The sequence below is a fragment of the Neolamprologus multifasciatus genome, chromosome 16 (genome assembly GCF_963576455.1).
Source record: "Neolamprologus multifasciatus chromosome 16, fNeoMul1.2, whole genome shotgun sequence".
NCBI classification, from domain to species: domain Eukaryota; kingdom Metazoa; phylum Chordata; class Actinopteri; order Cichliformes; family Cichlidae; genus Neolamprologus; species Neolamprologus multifasciatus.
In genome coordinates this window covers 10,791,276-10,812,317 of record NC_140454.1, presented here as the reverse complement: position 1 = coordinate 10,812,317, position 21,042 = coordinate 10,791,276, and the positions used below count along the sequence as shown (strand labels likewise).

Below are 21,042 nucleotides of genomic sequence, written 5' to 3'. Positions count from 1 at the left end.
GGAAAAGAATTGTAGACCTGCACCAGACTGGGAAGAGTGAATCTACAATAGGCAAGCAGCTTGGTGTGAAAAAATCAACTGTGGGAGCAATCATCAGAAAATGGAAGACATACAAGACCACTGATAATCTCCCTCGATCTGGGGCTCCACGCAAGATCTCATCCCGTGGGGTCAAAATGATCATGAGAACGGTGAGCAAAGATCCCAGAACCACACGGGGGGACCTGGTGAATGACCTGCAGAGAGCTGGGACCAAAGTAACAAAGGTCACCATCAGTAACACACTACAACGGCAGGGAATCAAATCCCGCAGTGCCAGATGTGTTCCGCTGCTGAAGCCAGTGCATGTCCAGGCCCGTCTGAAGTTTGCCAGAGAGCACATGGATGATACAGCAGAGGATTGGGAGAATGTCATGTGGTCAGATGAAACCAAAGTAGAACTTTTTGGTATAAACTCAACTCGTCGTGTTTGGAGGAAGAAGAATACTGAGTTGCATCCCAAGAACACCATACCTACTGTGAAGCATGGGGGTGGAAACATCATGCTATGGGGCTGTTTTTCTGCCAAGGGGACAGGACGACTGATCCGTGTTAAGGACAGAATGAATGGGGCCAAGTATCGTGAGATTTTGAGCCAAAACCTCCTTCCATCAGTGAGAACTTTGAAGATGAAACGAGGCTGGGTCTTCCAACATGACAATGATCCAAAACACACCGCCCGGGCAACAAAGGAGTGGCTCCGTAAGAAGCATTTGAAAGTCCTGGAGTGGCCTAGCCAGTCTCCAGACCTCAACCCCATAGAAAATCTGTGGCGGGAGTTGAAAGTCCGTGTTGCTCGGCGACAGCCCCAAAACATCACTGCTCTTGAGAAGATCTGCATGGAGGAATGGGCCAAAATACCAGCTACTGTGTGTGCAAACCTGGTAAAGACCTATAGTAAACGTTTGACCTCTGTTATTGCCAACAAAGGTTATGTTACAAAGTATTGAGTTGTATTTTTGTTATTGACCAAATACTTATTTTCCACCCTGATTTACGAATAAATTCTTTACAAATCCTACCATGTGAATTCATGGATTTTTTTTTCACATTCTGTCTCTCACAGTTGAAGTGTACCTCTGGTGCAAATTACTGACCTCTGTCATCATTTTAAGTGGGGGAACTTGCACAATCGGTGGCTGACTAAATACTTTTTTGCCCCACTGTACATCCCTGCCTCCTGGATTTATTCAGCAGTACTACAGTTTGTACTCTATCATATGCTTTCTATACCCCCCCCCCCCCCTTTTTTTTTTCTTTTTAAATGGTACCCACATCTGTAATCTCCTTACAGGGAGACACATCTTTTTTCATTTTCATTCATCTACAGTAACATCTTCTAACTGTGGGTGATGCAGTTGACGACAGCCAGGTTAGTTTTGATGTTTTCACAGAGGAGTGTCGCTGCTTCCTTCTATTGGCTCACCATAACAGCTACAACATCAGCTGCAACACCAGCAAATTTATGGCCCAGTGTGTGGCTGAGAGTTACAAGTGGCAACCCGCCTTTGGTTCTGGTACAGCACCATGTGTCTCATGTAGACGGCAATAGATGTGATATTTATCACTATTATTGCAAACACGTGGCATATAAGTGCCTACTTGAGCCAGTTCAAGAGAAAACCAATAGCCATCTGACTGTCTGATTGCTGTATAATCCCTGTTTTATCGTGGTCTTGGCACACCAAAGTAAATGTGAAGACAGTGACTGGACTGAGTGGTCAGGCAAGGAGATCACAAGTTGACTGCAGTCACCAGGCGTTGTTTTCCCTAATGTAACTGTAATGTAACTTCCCTGGAGATAATCAGAATTCCCTTTAAGATTCTGCTTAATCTATGTGAAACTGATTTTGATCATTTATTTCCAGTTTACCTTCTTTTCAGAGGGCATGCTACTGAAGGACACCGTCTTCTTCCTGCCTCCGCCCACCTTTTGCACTGAGGGGTCCTGAAGAAAGACAAAGACAGATGGGCTGAAGGTCAAAATGAGAAGCATCAACATGCAGGATGTACACAGTCATAAAACCTGGAAAATTAGGATTGGGAGAAAAGTCCCTCCTGATACTCTTAATATTCCAGGGAAAGGTGGAAAATCTGTTTTCCTTTCAACAAATCTGAGGCATGGCTTAAGAAAGACCTGGGACATGAAAAATATTCACTGGTAGGAAAATATTCAACGTTTTGAGCATTTTGAGCAGTGGAGAGGGGGAGGGCAGCAGAACTAACATAGAAATACTGTTTTTTCCCTTTTGTTACAACACACACACACACACCTGTTTTGAGCCCTGCTGGGATTTTGAATTCCTGCCTCTGTCTTTGTGTCAGACTGATTGGCAAGTTCATATGCAAATGTCATTGTTTTCTTTCATTAGAGCTATTGCAAGGAATTTTTAACGAAGGTCCCGACAATGGCTTGTCTCTGATTTCTAATGAGCTCTAACCACTGGAGCTAAAATGATAGCAGTAATTGCAACTGGCATGGAGTGCAGAGTTGGCCACCTCTCTGCTGTACACTCCTTTACTTTGGTGCTCAACCGGCAAGTAGTGCTTCATTTGTACACATATAATATACTGTAACAGAAGTCTGCTAATAGTAACTGCTCTTCTCCTTAAATATTGGAAATACACTCGCTTCATTGGGTAAGCCTATTCTACTGCTCGTTACCTGCTCATCAACATCGCATGGCAGCAATTCTCTGACTTTAATAATAATAATAATACTAATAATACATTTTATTTGAGGGCGCCTTTTAAAAACCCAAGGTCACCTTACAAAAGAACAACATTAATAAGATAAGATAAGATAAGATACCTTTATTAGTTCCACAAGGGGAAATTTCATGAAAGAAGCAATAGTCATAAAATACATAAAATAAGTTAAAATTGCAAAGCAGAACTTGACAACAGGTAAAATCAGCACTAAAGCGAATAAGAAAGTGTGAACAGATGTGTTCAAACAGGTTGTGTTGACTTCAGTGTTGACTTTAGTCAACACGACGGCTAAATTTCAAACCCAGCATCAGAATGGGGAAGAAAGGTGATTTAAGCCAGCGGTCCCCAACCTTTTTTGTTCCACAGACCGGTTTAATGTCAGACAATATTTTCACGGACCGGCCTTTAAGGTGTCGCGGATAAATACAACAAAATAAATGATACGACCAAGACAAAAACTGTGGTATGTTGTAAATATAACAATAAACGCAAATTCACTGTGTGGTTGTGTAACTTTATTAGCAGCGCCCTCCTGAGATGCACCAACAACATTGAGAGTAACATCCTCCTCTCTGCCCCTTAATGCTCTCTGGTCGCTATGGTAACGCGTAAATGTTTCTTTCAAAGTAAGACACAAAGCTACAACACGGGAAAAGACCCAGGGAAACCGAGTTAACGATAAAAACCCTGAAAACCATAAATTTCACACCTGAGCCTCATCTCTCGTGGCCCGGTACCAAACGACTCACAGACGCTGATTTAAGCGACTTTCATATGAAAGTAAAACTGAATTGAACTCAACTGTCACAGTTCTGGGTCGGTGACCCAATGCTTTGAGTTTCTTGTGTCTCTGAGTTTTTGTATTATGATCTTAGTCCTCTTTGTTGCCCCAGTTTATTCTATAGTCTAGCGTCTTAGTTTGGCTTTCTTGTATTCTGTTTAGTTTTCTGAGTATTTAGTAACTGCCCTCTGTGTCTCTTTGTTGTTGTTCTTAGTTGCTCTGTCTCCCCTAGTCAAGTCTGCATGCCGGAGGCCCAGCTGTTTTCGCCCGCTTCCCCTTCCCGTAGGAAGAGGCGCACACGCCGCCATAAAATGGACGATGTTAAGCAACTCTCGGTGGTGAGTTACAATGATTATTTTTCTCCCGCTTCTATGGACATTAAAAACAATAAACTCACTCCTGATGCTGTCGATGTGTCAGTTCACATCTAAAGTTCAAACCTGTTTCTAGTGAGTTTGCGTTTGGGTCCATTTCCTCCCTGCACACAGCCGGATCATGACATCAACACCACAAAGAAATAGCAGATCCTAGACTTTACTCAGTAGCAACTGATTTAGAAACCCTGGTCCTAACATTATGTAGCTGAAGAATGGGAAATATCACTGCGTAGCTACAGTCAGCTTTATGTAATATTTCACAATGTCATCTTTACCTGTAAGCACCCTTTAAAAATGTTTATTATTATTATTAATACTGAAATATAAAAGCCATCAACTATCATATGAAGCACCTTTTCAAATAATTGTAGCAGTCAAGGAATGCTTTGCATGCTCTTGTCTCAAAAAGAAACTGTACTTTTACTTGAATGTTTCTTTTGAAATATTGCTCTGATTTTTACAAATGATTTTTTCTTTGCAGGGAAAAAAACAGGAGGCCTACACAACAGAGATAAGGGCAGGACAAACAGAGCAGTGATTGCCTCTGAACAAAAGAAAGGGAGCAAGGCAAAAAAAAGAGGAAGAGTTGAAATCGTTGCCTCGTCCTATTCGGTACATTGATTTCCAATTCCCATATCCATACACCTCCCAGTACACAGAGACACGGATGAGCAGCAAGGTCAGAGTTTTAAATGAGAGCTTGTTTGTCTTTATTCACTTTACTGTGCCACAGAATGTCTTTTTCATTACATTGGTCAGCAGAGGCCGGACAGAAGAGCTTACAGAAAACAGGTCAGTGGGTATTTAGGTGGACAGATCAGAGTGGGGAGTGGCCATAGACTGTGTCTCTTTGACTGTGCTAGTGATGCTCTGGGGCAGTATGGACAGTTGAGAACATTGATGTCGTTACTAATCCGGCATGTGCACGTTGCGAGACTACATGTTTCCACTGTCACTGCATGACACAGAGGCCGTCCAGGAAAGTAAGGCCACGTCCTTAAAAAAGCTTTTAATGCAAAGTCCTGTTTCCAGCTATAATCCACCGTCTGCAATAAGCTCTCCCTTTTGTTTGACTTCACCACACTTTTTAACTCAGATATGATCACGCTCACTCTCATTGTTGAGTAACTGCCAGGGGAAAGAAAAAATCAGCACAGATGGAGAAACAGTCCAGAGAAATGGAACCAAAAGCTGGAGGCAAGAGGAGATGTAATAATGGTCAGGCTAGACAAATTAAGAGAACGGATTGGACTTATGCAAGATATGCAAGAAACAAGTAAAATGGCTTGCAAACAAGCACAAATAAAATATTCAGCGCAAAGAAGCAAAGACGAGAGATGAAAGAAGGACTGTGATGCAACAAGTGCAGACACAAAATGCAGACTAGTAGGAGACGGGACAAAAGTAGAATACATGGTTAGAGAACAATAGCTCATTGTGTTGGAAAGCCTTGGACAGCAGATAAAGTGGTTACAGCAGCTGGCTCTTCACTAAGGACTGCCACACTATTTCTATACCTGGTTATATCAAATGGGCACAGAAGACAAGCCTTAGGCTTGTATGAGCACCTGCACACAGCAAGGAGACTGGTGCAAAGTTGTAGCTAATATCAGTCTTGTCGCAGTAACTGAGAGCTACCAATGAACAAGAAATCTCTTTCCAGACTCGTTTCTACATCCAAACAATGAACAAATAAAGAAAAATCTTTGTATACTTCAATCTAGTGTGACTCCATCAACAGTTTTGTTTTAATCTTCTAAAATCTAAAAATGTCATGATTCTTTGACATAAAACAAGAAACATCTATGCATTCTCTAAATCAGAGGTCCCCAACCCCCGGGTCACAGACTGGTACCGGGCCGTGAGAGTTGAGCCTCGGGTGTGAAATTTATGTTTTTCAGGGGTTTATATTTGATTTGTAGTTTTGTGTCTTATTTTAGCAGTTTATTAGGCATAAAGAAAGCTCAGACAGGACCACTCGAGCTACAATCCGAGGAGACTTGTTTATACCCCACAGACGGACAGCATTTGGGCTGAAAGTCCTTTCTGTCAAGGGTGGCCATCTGTGGAACAGTCTTCCTCAACCCATTAGAGAATGCTCGACATTCAATTTGTTTAAGGCAAAGGTTAAAAACTGTGTGTAAATGGTAAATGGACTGGTTCTTATATAGCGCTTTTCTACTCATCTGAGCACTCAAAGCGCTTTGCACAACTTGTGCATTCACCCATTCAGACCCATTCGCACAAGCACATCTTTCTAAGTGCTTTATAGCTAACATTCACACACATTCATACTCCGATGGATGCATCGGAGAGCAATTTGGGGTTAGTATCTTGCCCAAGGATATTTGGCATGCAGACTAGGGGAAGCCAGGAATCGAACCACCAACCTTCCGATCAGTAGATGACCTGCTCTACCACCTGAGCTACAGCCACCCTGTGTGTGATCATGTGTAAGTTGTATAGTTTTAATGTTTTATTTGGGAACAGAATGGTGTGTATGTGTAAGTTTGGTGATGGAGTTTTTATTATGAATGAATGATGAATTATTATGTCCTTTTTTTATGTTTAAGGACAACAGATGGAAATTAGCCCTTGGCTATAATCTGGTATGTTTACATTCATGTAATTTCTTTACATTTATGTTCATTAACATGCACTGTCCTAAATAAATAAATTTAATTAATTTAAATTTTGAAAGAAATATTTACACATTACCATAGCGACCAGAAAGCATTAAGGGCAGAGAGGAGGACGTTACTCTCAATGTTGTCGGCGCACTTCAGGAAGTCGCTGCTAATAAAGTTACACAATGAATTTGTGTTTATTATTATATTTACAAAATGCCACAGTTGTCTTGCTCGTATCATTTTATTTTGTTGTATTTATCCGGCACACCTTAAAGGCCGGTCCGTGAAATGGAAAAATGGTCCGTGGAGCAAAAAAGGTTGGGGACCACAGGTCTAAATAGAAAACCTACTTTATTGACTCTTCTTTTTTTGTAACAAATGTAAAACTGCATTCACAGGAGAAAAAAAAGAAACTGCTCTGAGTAACATCTGAAATGGACCCTTAGCACAGAATGATGACAGAATGATACCCAATTCATTTTTATTTAGCGCCAAATTACAACGACAGTCACCTCAAGGCACTTTATATTGTAAGGTGCAGAGCCAGCAACAATAGAGAAAACAACAACAATCAGATGAACCCCTTTGAGCAACACTTTGTGACACCAGGGAAGAAAAACTCCATTTTCACAGGAAGAACGTCTGTGTTGAAGGAGGGGCAGCCATCTGCCACAGGAAGCAAACCACAGGCAAATATGAAGCCTCTTCATCTTAAAACTTTGTCAACTCCATGAGCCAAAAAAACCCCACTTGATAATCAACAGTTAAAGAAGTGCCATGCATGCAATATTTTCAAACATAAATGTTAGAAATGAGCACGGTATGAACAGCAGAATTGTCTGACATTAGAGCTGCATCAGCATAAAGGCCTAACACAGGAATCCTTCCCAGGAGGAGGCTAACAGCTGAGGGCTAATGTGCGTAGCCGCTGGTCGTGTTGTATTATGTCTTACTTTGTGTTATATTTCCTTAAAATATTAATGCAGCCTAGTACATTCTGCTAATGCCTGATGGGTATAATTAATGGGTTTATTTTTTAATAAAAAACCAAACTTCAATTGTGTCATTCTGGAGTTATTACTCTGTAACTATAATTCTTTTGTGTTCACTGTATATGTAAAAGTGCTGTTCGGATTGTCTGTATAATGGCGGGTTAAATGTCACTTTTCGTCTGTTCTACAAAGCAGCTCAAAACTGTTACTTAACTGTTACTTTTATTTTTATAACACACAAATTTGGATTGCTGTGGACAGTATATAAACTAGATATGGTACGATTCAACGACCTCATCTTTTTCATTAATCTTGCCACCGGTCTGAAACCAGCTAAAAGCATTTACTCTATGGCAGACAACAAGGTCTTTCTAGCAGTGTTACAGTTTATCCCAGAGGGAATGCAGGCATGTCACGTTTATTCCCACACCAAATTGGGAAAACAATTTTGCACTAAGCTGGTTTGATGACCAGAGGGCACTGTTATGTTGAGCCAGTAAAAGGAAAACAACAAGAGCGCTGTAGCATGTGAAAGGAGAACTACAAAGCACAAGCTGGTATTAATAACAAAACTAACTTTTAATTGTAATCTTCTTGAGCAAAATCACAGAACTACTAAACGAAATGTTTAAAAAAAAACATGAACTGTCTTCTCCTACTCAGCAGGCAGGCAAACATACAGGAAGCTCTATACGATGTAAATAAACCTAAAGCGCATTGCATAAGTTAAGTTAAACGCAATAAGCATGGAATATATTAAACATATTTTGGTCTGACAAGTACACAGACTAGTGGCACTGATGGTATATTTAGACTTTTATTCTTGTGGGTCTGTAATGTGGTTTCCAGTGTAAAGATTTGGCTGGCAAAAGGTCAGTATGAACCCTGTGTAAGGATTAATGACTCCATGTTTGGCTTTTCCAATCTTGATAAAAACGAATGTTCCCGCAACTGTACATTGTATGGGGCAAAGGCAAGTCATTCAAGTGGGGCTCACTGCTCCTCCACATCTAAAGCCTCCAGCTGAGGTGGTTTTGGCATCTGAGCAAGATGTTTCCAGAACAAACCCTAGGCGAGGTGTTTGGGCATGTCCAACTGGGAGGAGACCAGGTGTCAGACCAGTGGAGAGATTATGTCTCCAGCTGGTCTGGCGATGTCTTGGTGTCATCCCAGAAGAGCTGGAGAACCAATATGATGTTAGGCTTAGTGCATGTTTAATCAATAAACTCAGGGGTTTTTGTGATAGAAAATATTTGAACCCCCCACAGTAACTCATGTCACTCATGTTACCGTCTTATATGTAACATTTAATGATTTGTGAACCAAACAAAGGTGGAGGCAATAATCAATCACTGCAACTTTACAAACCACTAAAAGAAACAACAGCCTTCATTCAAGTTATCATATCTATCTAATAGACTCCAATTTGTGCATGTAAATGGAGAGTCCTCTTCACACACTGAGGTTAATTATGGAGTTCCACAGGGTTCGGTGCTAGGACCAATTCTGTTTACATTATACATGCTTCCCCTAGGCAGCATCATTAGAAGACATAGCATACATTTTCACTGCTATGCAGATGACACCCAGCTCTATCTGTCCATGAAGCCAGATAACACACACCAATTAGTTAAACTGCAGGAATGTCTTAAAGACATAAAGACTTGGATGGCCACTAACTTTCTGCTTCTTAACTCAGATAAAACTGAGGTCATTGTACTCGGCGCTGAAAAGCTTAGAAATATGGTATCTAACCAGATTCTTACTCTGGATGGCATTACCTTGGCCTCCAGTAACACTGTGAGGAACCTTGGAGTCATTTTTGACCAGGATATGTCCTTCAACGCACATATTAAACAAATATGTAAGACTGCGTTCTTCCATTTGCGCAACATCTCTAAAATTAGAAATATCCTGTCTCAGAGTGACGCTGAAAAACTAGTTCATGCATTTATTACTTCCAGGCTAGACTACTGCAATTCATTATTATCAGGATGTCCAAAAAACTCACTGAAAAGCCTTCAGTTAATCCAAAATGCTGCAGCAAGAGTACTGACAGGGACTAGAAGGAGAGAGCATATTTCTCCTGTTTTGGCTTCCCTTCATTGGCTTCCTGTTAAATCCAGAATTGAATTCAAAATCCTGCTCCTCACATACAAGGTCTTAAATAATCAGGCCCCATCTTATCTTAATGACCTTGTAGTACCATATCACCCTATTAGAGCACTTCGCTCCCGCTCTGCAGGCCTACTTGTTGTTCCTAGAGTATTTAAAAGTAGAATGGGAGGGAGAGCCTTCAGTTTTCAGGCCCCTCTTCTGTGGAACCAGCTTCCAGTTTGGATTCAGGAGACAGACACTATCTCTACTTTTAAGATTAGGCTTAAAACCTTCCTTTTTGCTAAAGCATATAGTTAGGGCTGGACCAGGTGACCCTGAATCCTCCCTTAGTTATGCTGCAATAGATGTAGGCTGCCGGGGGATTCCCATGATGCATTGAGTTTTTCCTTTCCAGTCACCTTTCTCACTCACTATGTATTAACAGACCTCTCTGTATTGAATCGTATCTGTTATTAATCTCTGTCTCTCTTCCACAGCATGTCTTTATCCTGTCTTCCTTCTCTCACCCCAACCGGTCGCAGCAGATGGCCGCCCCTCCCTGAGCCTGGTTCTGCCGGAGGTTTCTTCCTGTTAAAAGGGAGTTTTTCCTTCCCACTGTCGCCAAAGTGCTTGCTCATAGGGGGTCATATGATTGTTGGGCTTTTCTCTGTATCTATGAAGCGCCTTGAGGCGACATTTGTTGTGATTTGGCGCTATATAAATAAAATTGAATTGAATTGAATTGAAGTTCTCTTTCCTGCACAGCGACCTTCAGTGCTGAATTACCTCGGACATTAACACGAATTTCCTTTTAAAACACTCAAACGCATACAAAGTGCCATTCATCAATGCCTATGCTGTGCCTGCAGACTGCTTCAGTGTTTCCATATATTGACTAAATTGTTAGCCTCATTTATAAAGCTCTGTGTCTTGCACACACAGACACACAAACACTGACCAGACAACACCTGGCACTTGCATAAATCCAGCCCCCAATCTGATGGCACGATCTGGCTAATTATCCCTCAGCACACTGGCAGGAGATTATCAAAATAGATTACAGTGCTGCCAGTGCATCCACAGTCTTACATCCACTGCAACCCGCAATTTGCTGTGTGTCACAATGACCCGCAACTGTTCCACTGTGTTGCACTTAAAGTCGAGCTGTAACACTTTCCAATATGTATCCAAATTAAGATCAATGAGCTCCATGAATGCAAAGTAAAACTGCTGACCTCTTAGATTTGTATAAATACATTTTCCAATGTTCTAGTTGACTGAGTTTAAATAGTTGCAGACAATCGAGGCTTGTTTTAAAAATGTCGTTTTAAAAGGCAAAGCTAAAACAGCCACTACCAAAGCATTAACAACCTGATTTCAACAGTTGCGTAAAATGTGAATAAAAACAGAACGCAATTATTTGTAAATCACATAAGGCCAAATTTTATTCATGATAGAAAATGCAGTCACATTCCAGCACCGCAAGCCCAGCAGAGCTCATCGAATAAAATGTAAAAAATATACGTCAGTGAAGAATACCAAAATAAAGTCTCTCTCCCTTTATTTAAGTTAACACAGTTAACCATGTCACACACTGGCCAAGCTTTTTAATTCAGCCATTTATTTTGTTGTTAGAATATTTTAATGTCATGTTTCAAATCGAGAGGCTTCTGTTCCTGAGCTCATGAGCAACTGTTTTTGTTTTTCTCAGGACAGCAACTACAGACACAACTGTCTTTGCGTGCCTTTCAGTGAGTCCCTGCAGGCCACTGGTTTGAATATAATGTAAGTCTTTTTTGTTTAATGATGTGAGAAAATGCAGCCTGTACATGTATTTATTACAAAAGTGCGTGTTGGCCATGGTTAGGCCAGTGCTGATCTGTCATATTATAATTGTGTGGCATAAATAGCAACATTAAGAAAAAGATCAGAATAGTTTCCAGAAGACTTTGTTTCTTCATTGTTTTGTATTTTGTTGATAAATGTACTCCTTAGTTCTGTACATATCACTCCTTGTACAGGAAGTAGGGATTATCCAAAAACAACCTCAGCACTGTCTAACACATCCGTCCAAAGCTCCAGTCATTATCCTCAATAAGTGAGGACAGAAACAGCATGAAGGTCAACAGTCGGAATATTCTCATGTCTATATGCAATGACCTTTATCTTTGAAGCAGTGGTTTCAAATTTCAGAGTTATGTTTGTAATGTGTCATTTTGGACATAACGGTGTATGATAGTAATTAGTGATGTGCCATTTCACATCAATCAAATAATATCAGCATCAATTTTTACATGCTGTAAAAATGTCCAAACACGATGTCACAATGCTAAACTTTTACATTTTGTAGCACACAATAACTGCTGCTTTAAAAACCACAAATAACAGTGTCAAGTACAACCAGGTGTTGATGGAACGCGAGGAGGCGATACTACTGGTTGATGATGTGCGACTCAACTAAGCACTGCTGGAGAACTCGCCAGTTGCGCTCCGCGTGACAGGAAAAGCAGACGGGGGATGGAAATTACTGATGTGGTGACATGGCTTTAAGCAGCTGATTAAGAAGTTCGACCACGCAATATCCCAGGTAGAAAATATTTGTCCACTTGCATTTTATCATGTGACAGGTTACTGAAGAGTTACAAGGTGACATTATTTAGCTATTGGTATGCTAAAGTGCTAAGCAGCCATGTTATACTTTACGTTTCCTTAGCAACTGCCTTCTTAACTATTTTTCTGCTCGTGCTTGACCTATGCTGTGTCGTTACTACTGCATTATTATGCATGGCATCAGATTCACATTTTGAATTAGGTAGTTTGTCTTCAGTGGCAGTTCACTAGAAAAGAAGGACGGAAAAGCAGATAAGATGTTCAGTGTTCTTTGTTCACTATTCTAACAACATTATCACATTATTCCTTTAAATATTGTGATATAATCCTGAGGCTACATCACTCACCTCCACTAATAACTGCCATTCCTAATGTGTATTTAGTTAACCATTCATGTGTTTTTCAGTGATAGGAAAATGAGGTCTGCTATGATAACTAGAACAGAAGAGATGAAATGCTTCCTTGATCTCTGCGCTGCTACATCATAGTAAGACATGAGCTTGATGAGGGAAATCTTTTGTAAAGAATCTGCCTAAGGCCACATTTACCAGCAGCAGAACGCTCCTATAGAAAACGACAGCTTAAGGATTCAGGTATTATTTGTCATCTTTCTGTGTGTGTCCCACATTAAGCTTAAAGTCTTAACACTTCTGTCATAATATCATATTTTCAACAATATGTGCAACTGTAACCATGGGTCCAATAAGACTGGTGGAGAAGAAATATCGAGTGGTGTATGAAGAGAGCTCTGTAGGCCACAAACTGCTCTACAGAGCATTTGAAACAAAAGGAGAAGACACCTTAAACTTATCTAAGCAGCTCAATGTCAGGCATCCAGATGTGTTGACAAGATGAAAGAGCCTCAGCTGTCACTTTTTCTTGACAATATTCATGCAGAAATATTACAGTTTGTAAACAGTATCAGGCTTTATAGTTTACAAAGTCTTTGGCACCTTCACCCACATCTCTGCAGGTCTTTTTTCCCTGAGCTCATATGAGTCTTGTTCACTGTGATTTTTTTTGCTAAATTGTATTTGGAGCGCTGGCGAAACTTATTGAAAGATGATACGGACAGAGAGTGCAGAGAAAGAGATGGAGTGTGAAGGTGGTGAAAGAGTCGAAGATGATAAAAATCTGATTAGCACTCTGAGGGAGTTGTAAAAAACCAGAATGATTAATTGATGTCCGTGACCAGAAGTGCCTGTGTTTGAGTCTGTGGGTGGGAGTGTGTGCAGATATTTCAGTACATACCCACGACTGTGTTTGGGTGAGTCACAAAATCAAAGGTGTTAGAATTCTGATTCCTACCAGTGTGTGCTAATATTTGTTGTTTCCTGCACAGTAAGGATTCTGTGCTGCACACTTTGGCAAACAACACAGTCAGCTCCATTTTAATCATTATAAATGCCTTACAAACATCTCTGACTGGTAAAAATGACATTGAGTCATTGAGTCTGACAGAGCATACGTTTCAGGCTTTTGACAATGCAAGTACAAAGAGGCTCCAACAACACCTGGATAAGTAACCTGGGTATTGTGACCATGTGGATAATAATTATGGTTTAGCTAGTGTGTGTGTGTGTGTGTGTGTGTGTGTGTGTGTGTGTGAGCTTAGATGCGCACTTGTGTAAAATGTAGCATTTGGTATTTTTGGGGGATTCAAATTTTGAATTTTGCAATTTTTGCATGCACAAAAAGCAAATCTGGAGTCTTATTACTAGCTTTTTATACTTTTTAGGGAACTCTTTAGGTTTTCTGCAATGGGTGTAGGTATTGATGTGGCCAAATAAGCAGGAATTATTCTTTAATAAAGCTGCAATTTGAAATAATAATTTAATTGAATAATTTGAAAAATATCTTTTTAAACTTTTTAATTTGTCTGTAATTTTTTCCTACCAACGAAAAACCAAGGGGACATCTTAAAATATCAAAACTTAAATCCAGGACGCAGACCAAATATTCCCATTAAGCTCTAGAACTACATTTACATGAATGGCAGCAAAAAACTGATGTATGACATGGTTTTTTGAAGAATTTCAGATTCTATTTTGATGTCTTTTCAGAATGGTAAACTTCAGCGTCATTGTATTATTTAAGTACAGGTGTCTGTTTTTATGGACTGTTGGGTGTCTTTTGAGGTGTTTTGGTAAGGAAGTGTTCTTTGTCTTTAAAAAAGCAATCAAAATAATAAACATCTAAAAAAGATTATTCATAGAAGTATCAGTAAAATCCAGTCAATGTCAAATAGCACAATGTTTTTCTTTTATCATCATTATTATTAGTATTATTAGTATTATTATTACTGCTATTTTCTGTTATTTTCTTCTTAATATAACTGCACACTTTCTATATGCTCATGTAAAGCTGAGGAGCACGAGCCAAAGAATTTCATTATGGGTAAATGTAGCTACACTGTTTATCTGTACGTGACAATAAAACTTGAAACCTGAAACTTGGACACACTCGAATCGAGCAAAACAACACATAATTCAAGCACTGCACTGAATGCCTGTGTGAATAGATGAGTTTTAAGTCGAGGCCACAGAGACAAGGACATGAAGAGAAGGTTTGGAACAGTTTCCTTCTCAGTTTTCAGACAGGTACATGGAATCACAAGGAAACCTTTTCTGAGAACCGAAGAGCCCATCTTGTCGGGTAGGGCGATCGTGGCTCAAGAGTTGGGAGTTCGTCTTGTAATCGGAAGGTTGCCGGTTCGGACAGTCTCGGTCATTGTGTCCTTGGGCAAGACACTTCACCTACCACCTACTGGTGTTGGCCAGAAGGGCCGATGGCGCGATATGGCAGCCTCGCTTCTGTCAGTCTGCCCCAGGGCAGCTGTGGCTACAACTGTAGCTTGCCTTCACCAGTGTGTGATTGTGTGTGTGAATGGGTGGATGACTGGGTGTGTAAAGTGCTTTGGGGTCCCTGGGGGGGACTAGTAAAAGCGCTATACAAATACAGGCCATTTACCATTTAGGGATGGAGCAAAATGTTCTAGTGTTAGTTTTCAATTCTTGTTGTTCGTTAAACTTCAGAGTTTGGACTGGAGTCGTAGTCTCGTGTATTTAGTTCTCTCAGTGTTTCCTGTCTGTTCCTCCCACACGTCTTGCTGTGTTTATGTCTTTGTCCTGCAGTGTTCTCTGCCTTTATGTTCAGTGCAGGTCTTACTCACTCCACGTTTAGTTGTTTCTTGTTTTACTTTGATATGTCTTCTTTGGACTTGTTTCATTTCCTGTATAACTGGCTTGCACAGTATATCAATAGTTCTGTCCTCTTCCTTTGTCTTTGATGTGTCAGCCGTGAGTGTAGCTGTGTGTGTTCAAGTCTGGCTCGTTGTATGCAACTCTCTGTGACTGAACTTCATTAAACTGTTAAAATGTGTTTCTGCTACTCAGTCATGAACTGCAAGGCTCCTCACTGTTGCGTAAATAAATGACTAGGATTAGGGTGAGATCTAATTACCGAGGACCTGCATGTAATTGCAGGCTGTAGTTAATCACAGCATTTTATTGCAATGCAACGCATTCTCTGACTTCTTGCATTAACCTGGTTACTCACAGCAACCTCGACCCCTGCCCAGCTCGGCTGTTGTTGAAGCATCTTACTGTTTGGATGATTGTGAAGGGCAGGAGAGTTGATGGAGACATTTCAATCAAAGCCCTTTGCACCACAGGTCTGCACACACAGAGACCATTAAGAGGGTCTGGCTACTCTCTGGCTGTCTGCGCTTGTTTAACGAAGGGAATCTCTGATGGATTTCAACAACACTTTCGTCCTCACCTTGACTGATTCCTTCTACAGATACAAAGAGGCTCACACACACACAAACACACAATAAATTAAAGCCACTGGTTAAACTGTGATACTTGAATGCGTCAACTGTTTGAGCATGGAAACATGACCGTTTCAGTCATGGATTCAACTTTATGTTGACTTTTACAGTAATGTTTCTATTTGTCATTTTAAGTTCAAATAAGTGAATAATTTCGGACATGTAAGAGACATTTTCTTCTTTATATATATAAAAACTTTCCACTTTCTCTCTCTTTAGCATCTCTTTAGCATCTCTCGGGATCTGCCTGTCTCGTTTAAACAAACTCTGCTCTAAGTTGGCAAAACACATTATTACAGGACAATTCCAGTTGATTTCTTCTGGGCACATTGTTCATTTATGTATCTACTGTGTCACAAACCTTGGACTCTCAACCTGAGCTGGAAAGTGTCAGGAAAACAAGAAATCCAGAAACCAAGCCAGAATAAACAAAGCCTGCTGCTCTGAAAGAACTGCTCATCTGCTGTCACCCACTGTTACAATTAACTGATTACTAGTCAACAGGAACAACCAAGAGAAACTATTTTTTATTCCCTTGCAGTGTTACAGTGTGATAGTTTTGGCATCATGTAAAATATTCTCAGTGCACCAAAGGAGCATAATCTTGCACAGTACAGTAAAAAGCAGACAACCGATTGGAGTGTCTGTTGTTTCTCCTGTGCCGACACACCTCCTGTCTCTGCATTCTGCAACACAGCACATAAATTAAAGTACTGTGGCACGAGAGGACATACCAAACCCACTCAGACAGGCAGAACGGCAACCTCTCCTTTGAGTCTAGGCGATTTCCCAGTTTCACCTCTAAACCTGCCTCTCTGCCTTTTTGCTGCTTCCTCTCCAGTCCTTCAATTTCTCTTAACTCCCACCAGCGTTTGACCTTCTAAGTGATGCGCCTCCTCGCTCTCTCTTGCTTGTTGTTGATCACCTCAGGTTGTTTTATTCTCTCTCTCTCTTCCCTCGTTTCTTGACTTGTTCCATCACTCCCATTCTTTTCTGTTGCTTGCCCTTAATCCCTACCCTTCTTTTGTCTTCCATCGTCCCTTCATCCAGACATTAGTACTATCAAGGGAGGTCTGGAAGGGTCTTAAGGCAGTGGCTGCACGAGGCCCTTATCCAGAGCAATGACACACTTCCAAGTCAAGAAGAATTTGTTATGTAACAGCTTAAAGCTTCCCAGCTTCTCTGGTGGGCCTCACAACCAGCTCATATCTACGAATGTACACACGCATGCACAGATAAACACACACACACACTCAGAATGCAAGAGACAGAAAGACACAGAGAGAGATGAGGGACAAAAGATTAAGCTGGAGCTGAGATCAAGAGGATGGAGACGCGACAGGAGGAAAAGGAGGAGGGAGAGAAAGAGGACAGGAGAGAAGAGAAGAACAAAAAGAAGAGCAGATGGGAAGCTGAAAAATCCGAGCTCAACCATTTAGCGAAATAAAATAAATGAAAGAAATACAGAAGTAAAAGGGAAAATTAGAAGATTTTACCTCAAAGAAAGACGAAGTGGTCATGCTAATAAACACAAAGCACATTTACATTTAAAAACAGAAGCATTCACCCATCTCAATGCTCCCCAGAGACATAAACATGAAGATGGGGTCAAAGCAAGGGACACAGTCGGGTGGCATCCTCTGAAAAGATGATGTTTGGTAAGTGGCTTGATGAATCTTTCAGAGAAACAACGAGGGGAGTAGGAGGATGGAAGAAGAAAAAGAAGATGAAGGAAAACTTATTTTAAATAATTGACTATAAAAGCTACCGCACCAAGTCAGAACATCTCAGGTGGTTTATCCTGATGCATAATAAATCTGAACAATATATATGCACTTATCATGAGGCCTTTCTGATTTTGCATGGACCATTCTTGGAAAACCATCACAGAGAGGACATTTGAGCATTTGACATTTTTGGAAAAAGCAGTTTAAGTGTTGTGGATGTCCTAAAGTGCAACGTGGCTCTAATGTAATAATTGTATACATTTTAATAATACAATGTTACATTAATGTTGTTAATGTAACATTTAATGCTAACTGAGTTACTTATGTTGTAGCTTGCAACCTAACAACACAATCAATGCATGGGAAAAACCATGCTGGCAGGTTTTTCTAGAAAAGCAAAAACTTGCCACAACTTTCTGTAAAAGGTCCAAATGAGAGGATGTAGACATGAATACTACAAGAGAATAATGTTCCTCATCGTTAAACTGTGAAGACTTTAGATATTGCATCATCCACAGTACATAATATGATTAAAACATTCTGGGAATTTGGAGAAATCTCTGTCTATAAAGGATAAGGCCAAAAATCAATATTAGATTCCCATACCACCACCAGTAGGCAACGGGTGAAGTGTCTTGCCCAAAGACACAACGACCGAGAGTGTCCAACCGGCAACCTTCCGATTACAAGGCGACCTCCCAACTCTTGAGCCACGATCGCCCCTATGTGAACAGGATCCAATAATGCCACTGTCTTCTTTGTGTCAACGTTCATCAAAACTGGTTCTTCGATCATTTAAAAGTTTGAAATTCTTTTTGGGAAACATAAACACTGTATCCTTCAAACTGAGTCACCATCATCGTTAGAGATCAGCGTTTCGTGCAAAAGCCTGCATCTCTGACAGCTCGCACATCTGGAAAGGCACCATCAATGCTGAAAGGTATCTACAGGTTTTAGAGCAACTCATGCTCCCACCCAGAAAACATCTTTTTCAGGTAATACCTTCCATACTTCACAATGGAGACAATACTGAACCACATACTGTAGCTATTACAACAGTTCAGACCGTTCACCTGCTGAAAACATTTGGCATCTGTTTATGTTTGTTGTTATATGTGTTTTGAGTATATGTTGAGTATATGTTGCTCGGTCCTATCTTGTGAAGTTCATGAGTAAAACAAAAGGCCAACTGTTTATGTGGGACACATGAGGAATATGAACAGCTGGAACTCCTGCCATCTTTGTCTGGATGTGCTTTTCCCACTGATTCTAGTTTGGTATATTAAAAGGCCTTGACTGAATCCTAAGAGTCTTATTCAACTACATAAAGACGTTTACTCATTTCCTTTTATTTCAACATGTTTAGTGGTCAGTTTGGAAACTCTAGTTCTTCACGGGACAACAGAATCTGTCTTTTCATCCACATCATCATTGTTAGTTGCAGTGGCTGGTTTTAGTTTGTTTGTTTGTTTGATTTTTTGTGTGGTCCTGATAAAATTTGGTCCTGGAAACACCATCAGTAAAGGAAGCTACATACAGTACACACAGAGTTTTAAAAAATGGCAATTTGTATGTCTGTTGTCTCTCAGTATGTCTGTTTGTCTGTCTGTGGACTGATTTTGTCAACATTAAAGCTCCTGGGAAGTCTTGGAATTTTACAGGTCTGGAGTTATAATTATAATGAAGGTGAGGTCAGATGGCAAATGGTAAATGGCCTGCATTTGTATAGCGCTTTACTCAGTCCCTAAGGACCCCAAAGCGCTTTACACTACATTCAGTCATTCACACACACATTCACACACTGGCAATGGCAAGCTACGTTGTAGCCACAGCTGCCCTGGGGCGCACTGACAGAGGCGAGGCAGCCGGACACTGGCGCCACCAGGCCCTCTGACCACCACCAGTAGGCCAACATGGGGTTAGTATCTTGCCCAAGGATATTTGGCATGCAGCCAGGAGGTAGCCTGGGATCAAACCACCGACCTTCTGATTAGTGGTTGACCTGCTCTGCCACCTGAGCTACAGCCACCCCAAGGCAAAGACACATGTAGGACAGTAGAGGTACCTCGGGAACAGCACTTTAGTCTTTTGTTTAAAAAAACTGATTCCAAGTAGAGTTGCCTAGCAACAAAAGGGACATGTTGGGTCATTGATGTCAATAACGTTTTCAGGAGGAAAATAAGTCTTTTAAGTATCACACAAAATATGATTTTTGTCAGCAGGCTAGATTAGACTTGGCCAATTTGTATTTACCAAATCATATACCAAATCATATTCAATCCATCAAATATGTGTGTCCCTACCTTAAGGGGCCCTTTGGAAATAACGCTTATCCTGGACTTGACAAATGCAAATATGCTGGCCAGAAGAAGAAAAGGCTTAATTTAGATGGGAGATAAGTGTCAAAAAGGCAGTTTTCCCATATATATATATATAGTTAAAATAATAGGATATAATACTTCTTTAGATCTGTGAACCACAAAATATGACACTACATATCAGTATGTGGTATCGTCATCGACCACCTTTCCCTTTATGCAGTTTAACAGATTATGTTTTTCACAAAATAAGGCTAAGAAAGTCATTTTTAAATATACAACTATAGACTTAACTACTTCACGATTCAGAATTACATATCACCACCTGTCTACCCATAAACTCTACGTCAGCTACGTCTGGAAAAGTGAAAAAGCCAAGGACCTGGCGTCCACATATTTTGGGTTGTCTAGACCAAAATACTAATTTTTGCTCTACAAGGGCCTGATATCCACTTACGAGGACATTATACTGCCACTCTTCTATCAAAATTTTTTAAAAAAATGTCCTCATAAAAACAAAAATCAGGTTAAAAAAAAAAAAATCTGGTAATTCTTTGTTTTTACATTCATTGGGTCCCAATATGCCCAAATATCAAAGATAAATTAACAAATATATGCCATGGAAGAGCTCGGGTCTTAGGAGGTTAAACTTGCCTTCTGTCTCACTTCCAGTAGGGGGATCTATGGTTGCAAAAAGAAGCCTGGTTTTGTAGAAATCTGTAGGGAAACAACGCTTCATCTTCCTTTTCTATAATATGAGCTCACTGTATTATTCAGCTATTCAAATATTAATTAACAAATTATCACCTAGTTAATGATCAAAGGGGATTTCATAGAATAGTAAATAGACTGCTTCTCATGCAGCACTTTTCTAAGTAAAGCGCTATACAAATACAGGACATTTACCATTTTCTACTCTACCTGAGC

The 21,042-nt window shown here is 40.4% G+C and overlaps 1 protein-coding gene across 1 annotated transcript in view; it reads right to left on the bottom strand.

Moving 5' to 3' along the window:
- plcl1 (phospholipase C like 1) overlaps positions 1-21,042 on the bottom strand; it is a 122,968-nt gene that overhangs the window by 48,031 nt on the left and 53,895 nt on the right. Inside the window, exon 2 of the mRNA XM_085136254.1 lies at positions 1,913-1,987. Coding sequence (XP_084992380.1) covers positions 1,913-1,987 — 75 coding nt within the window. The remainder of the gene's footprint in view (positions 1-1,912; positions 1,988-21,042) is intronic.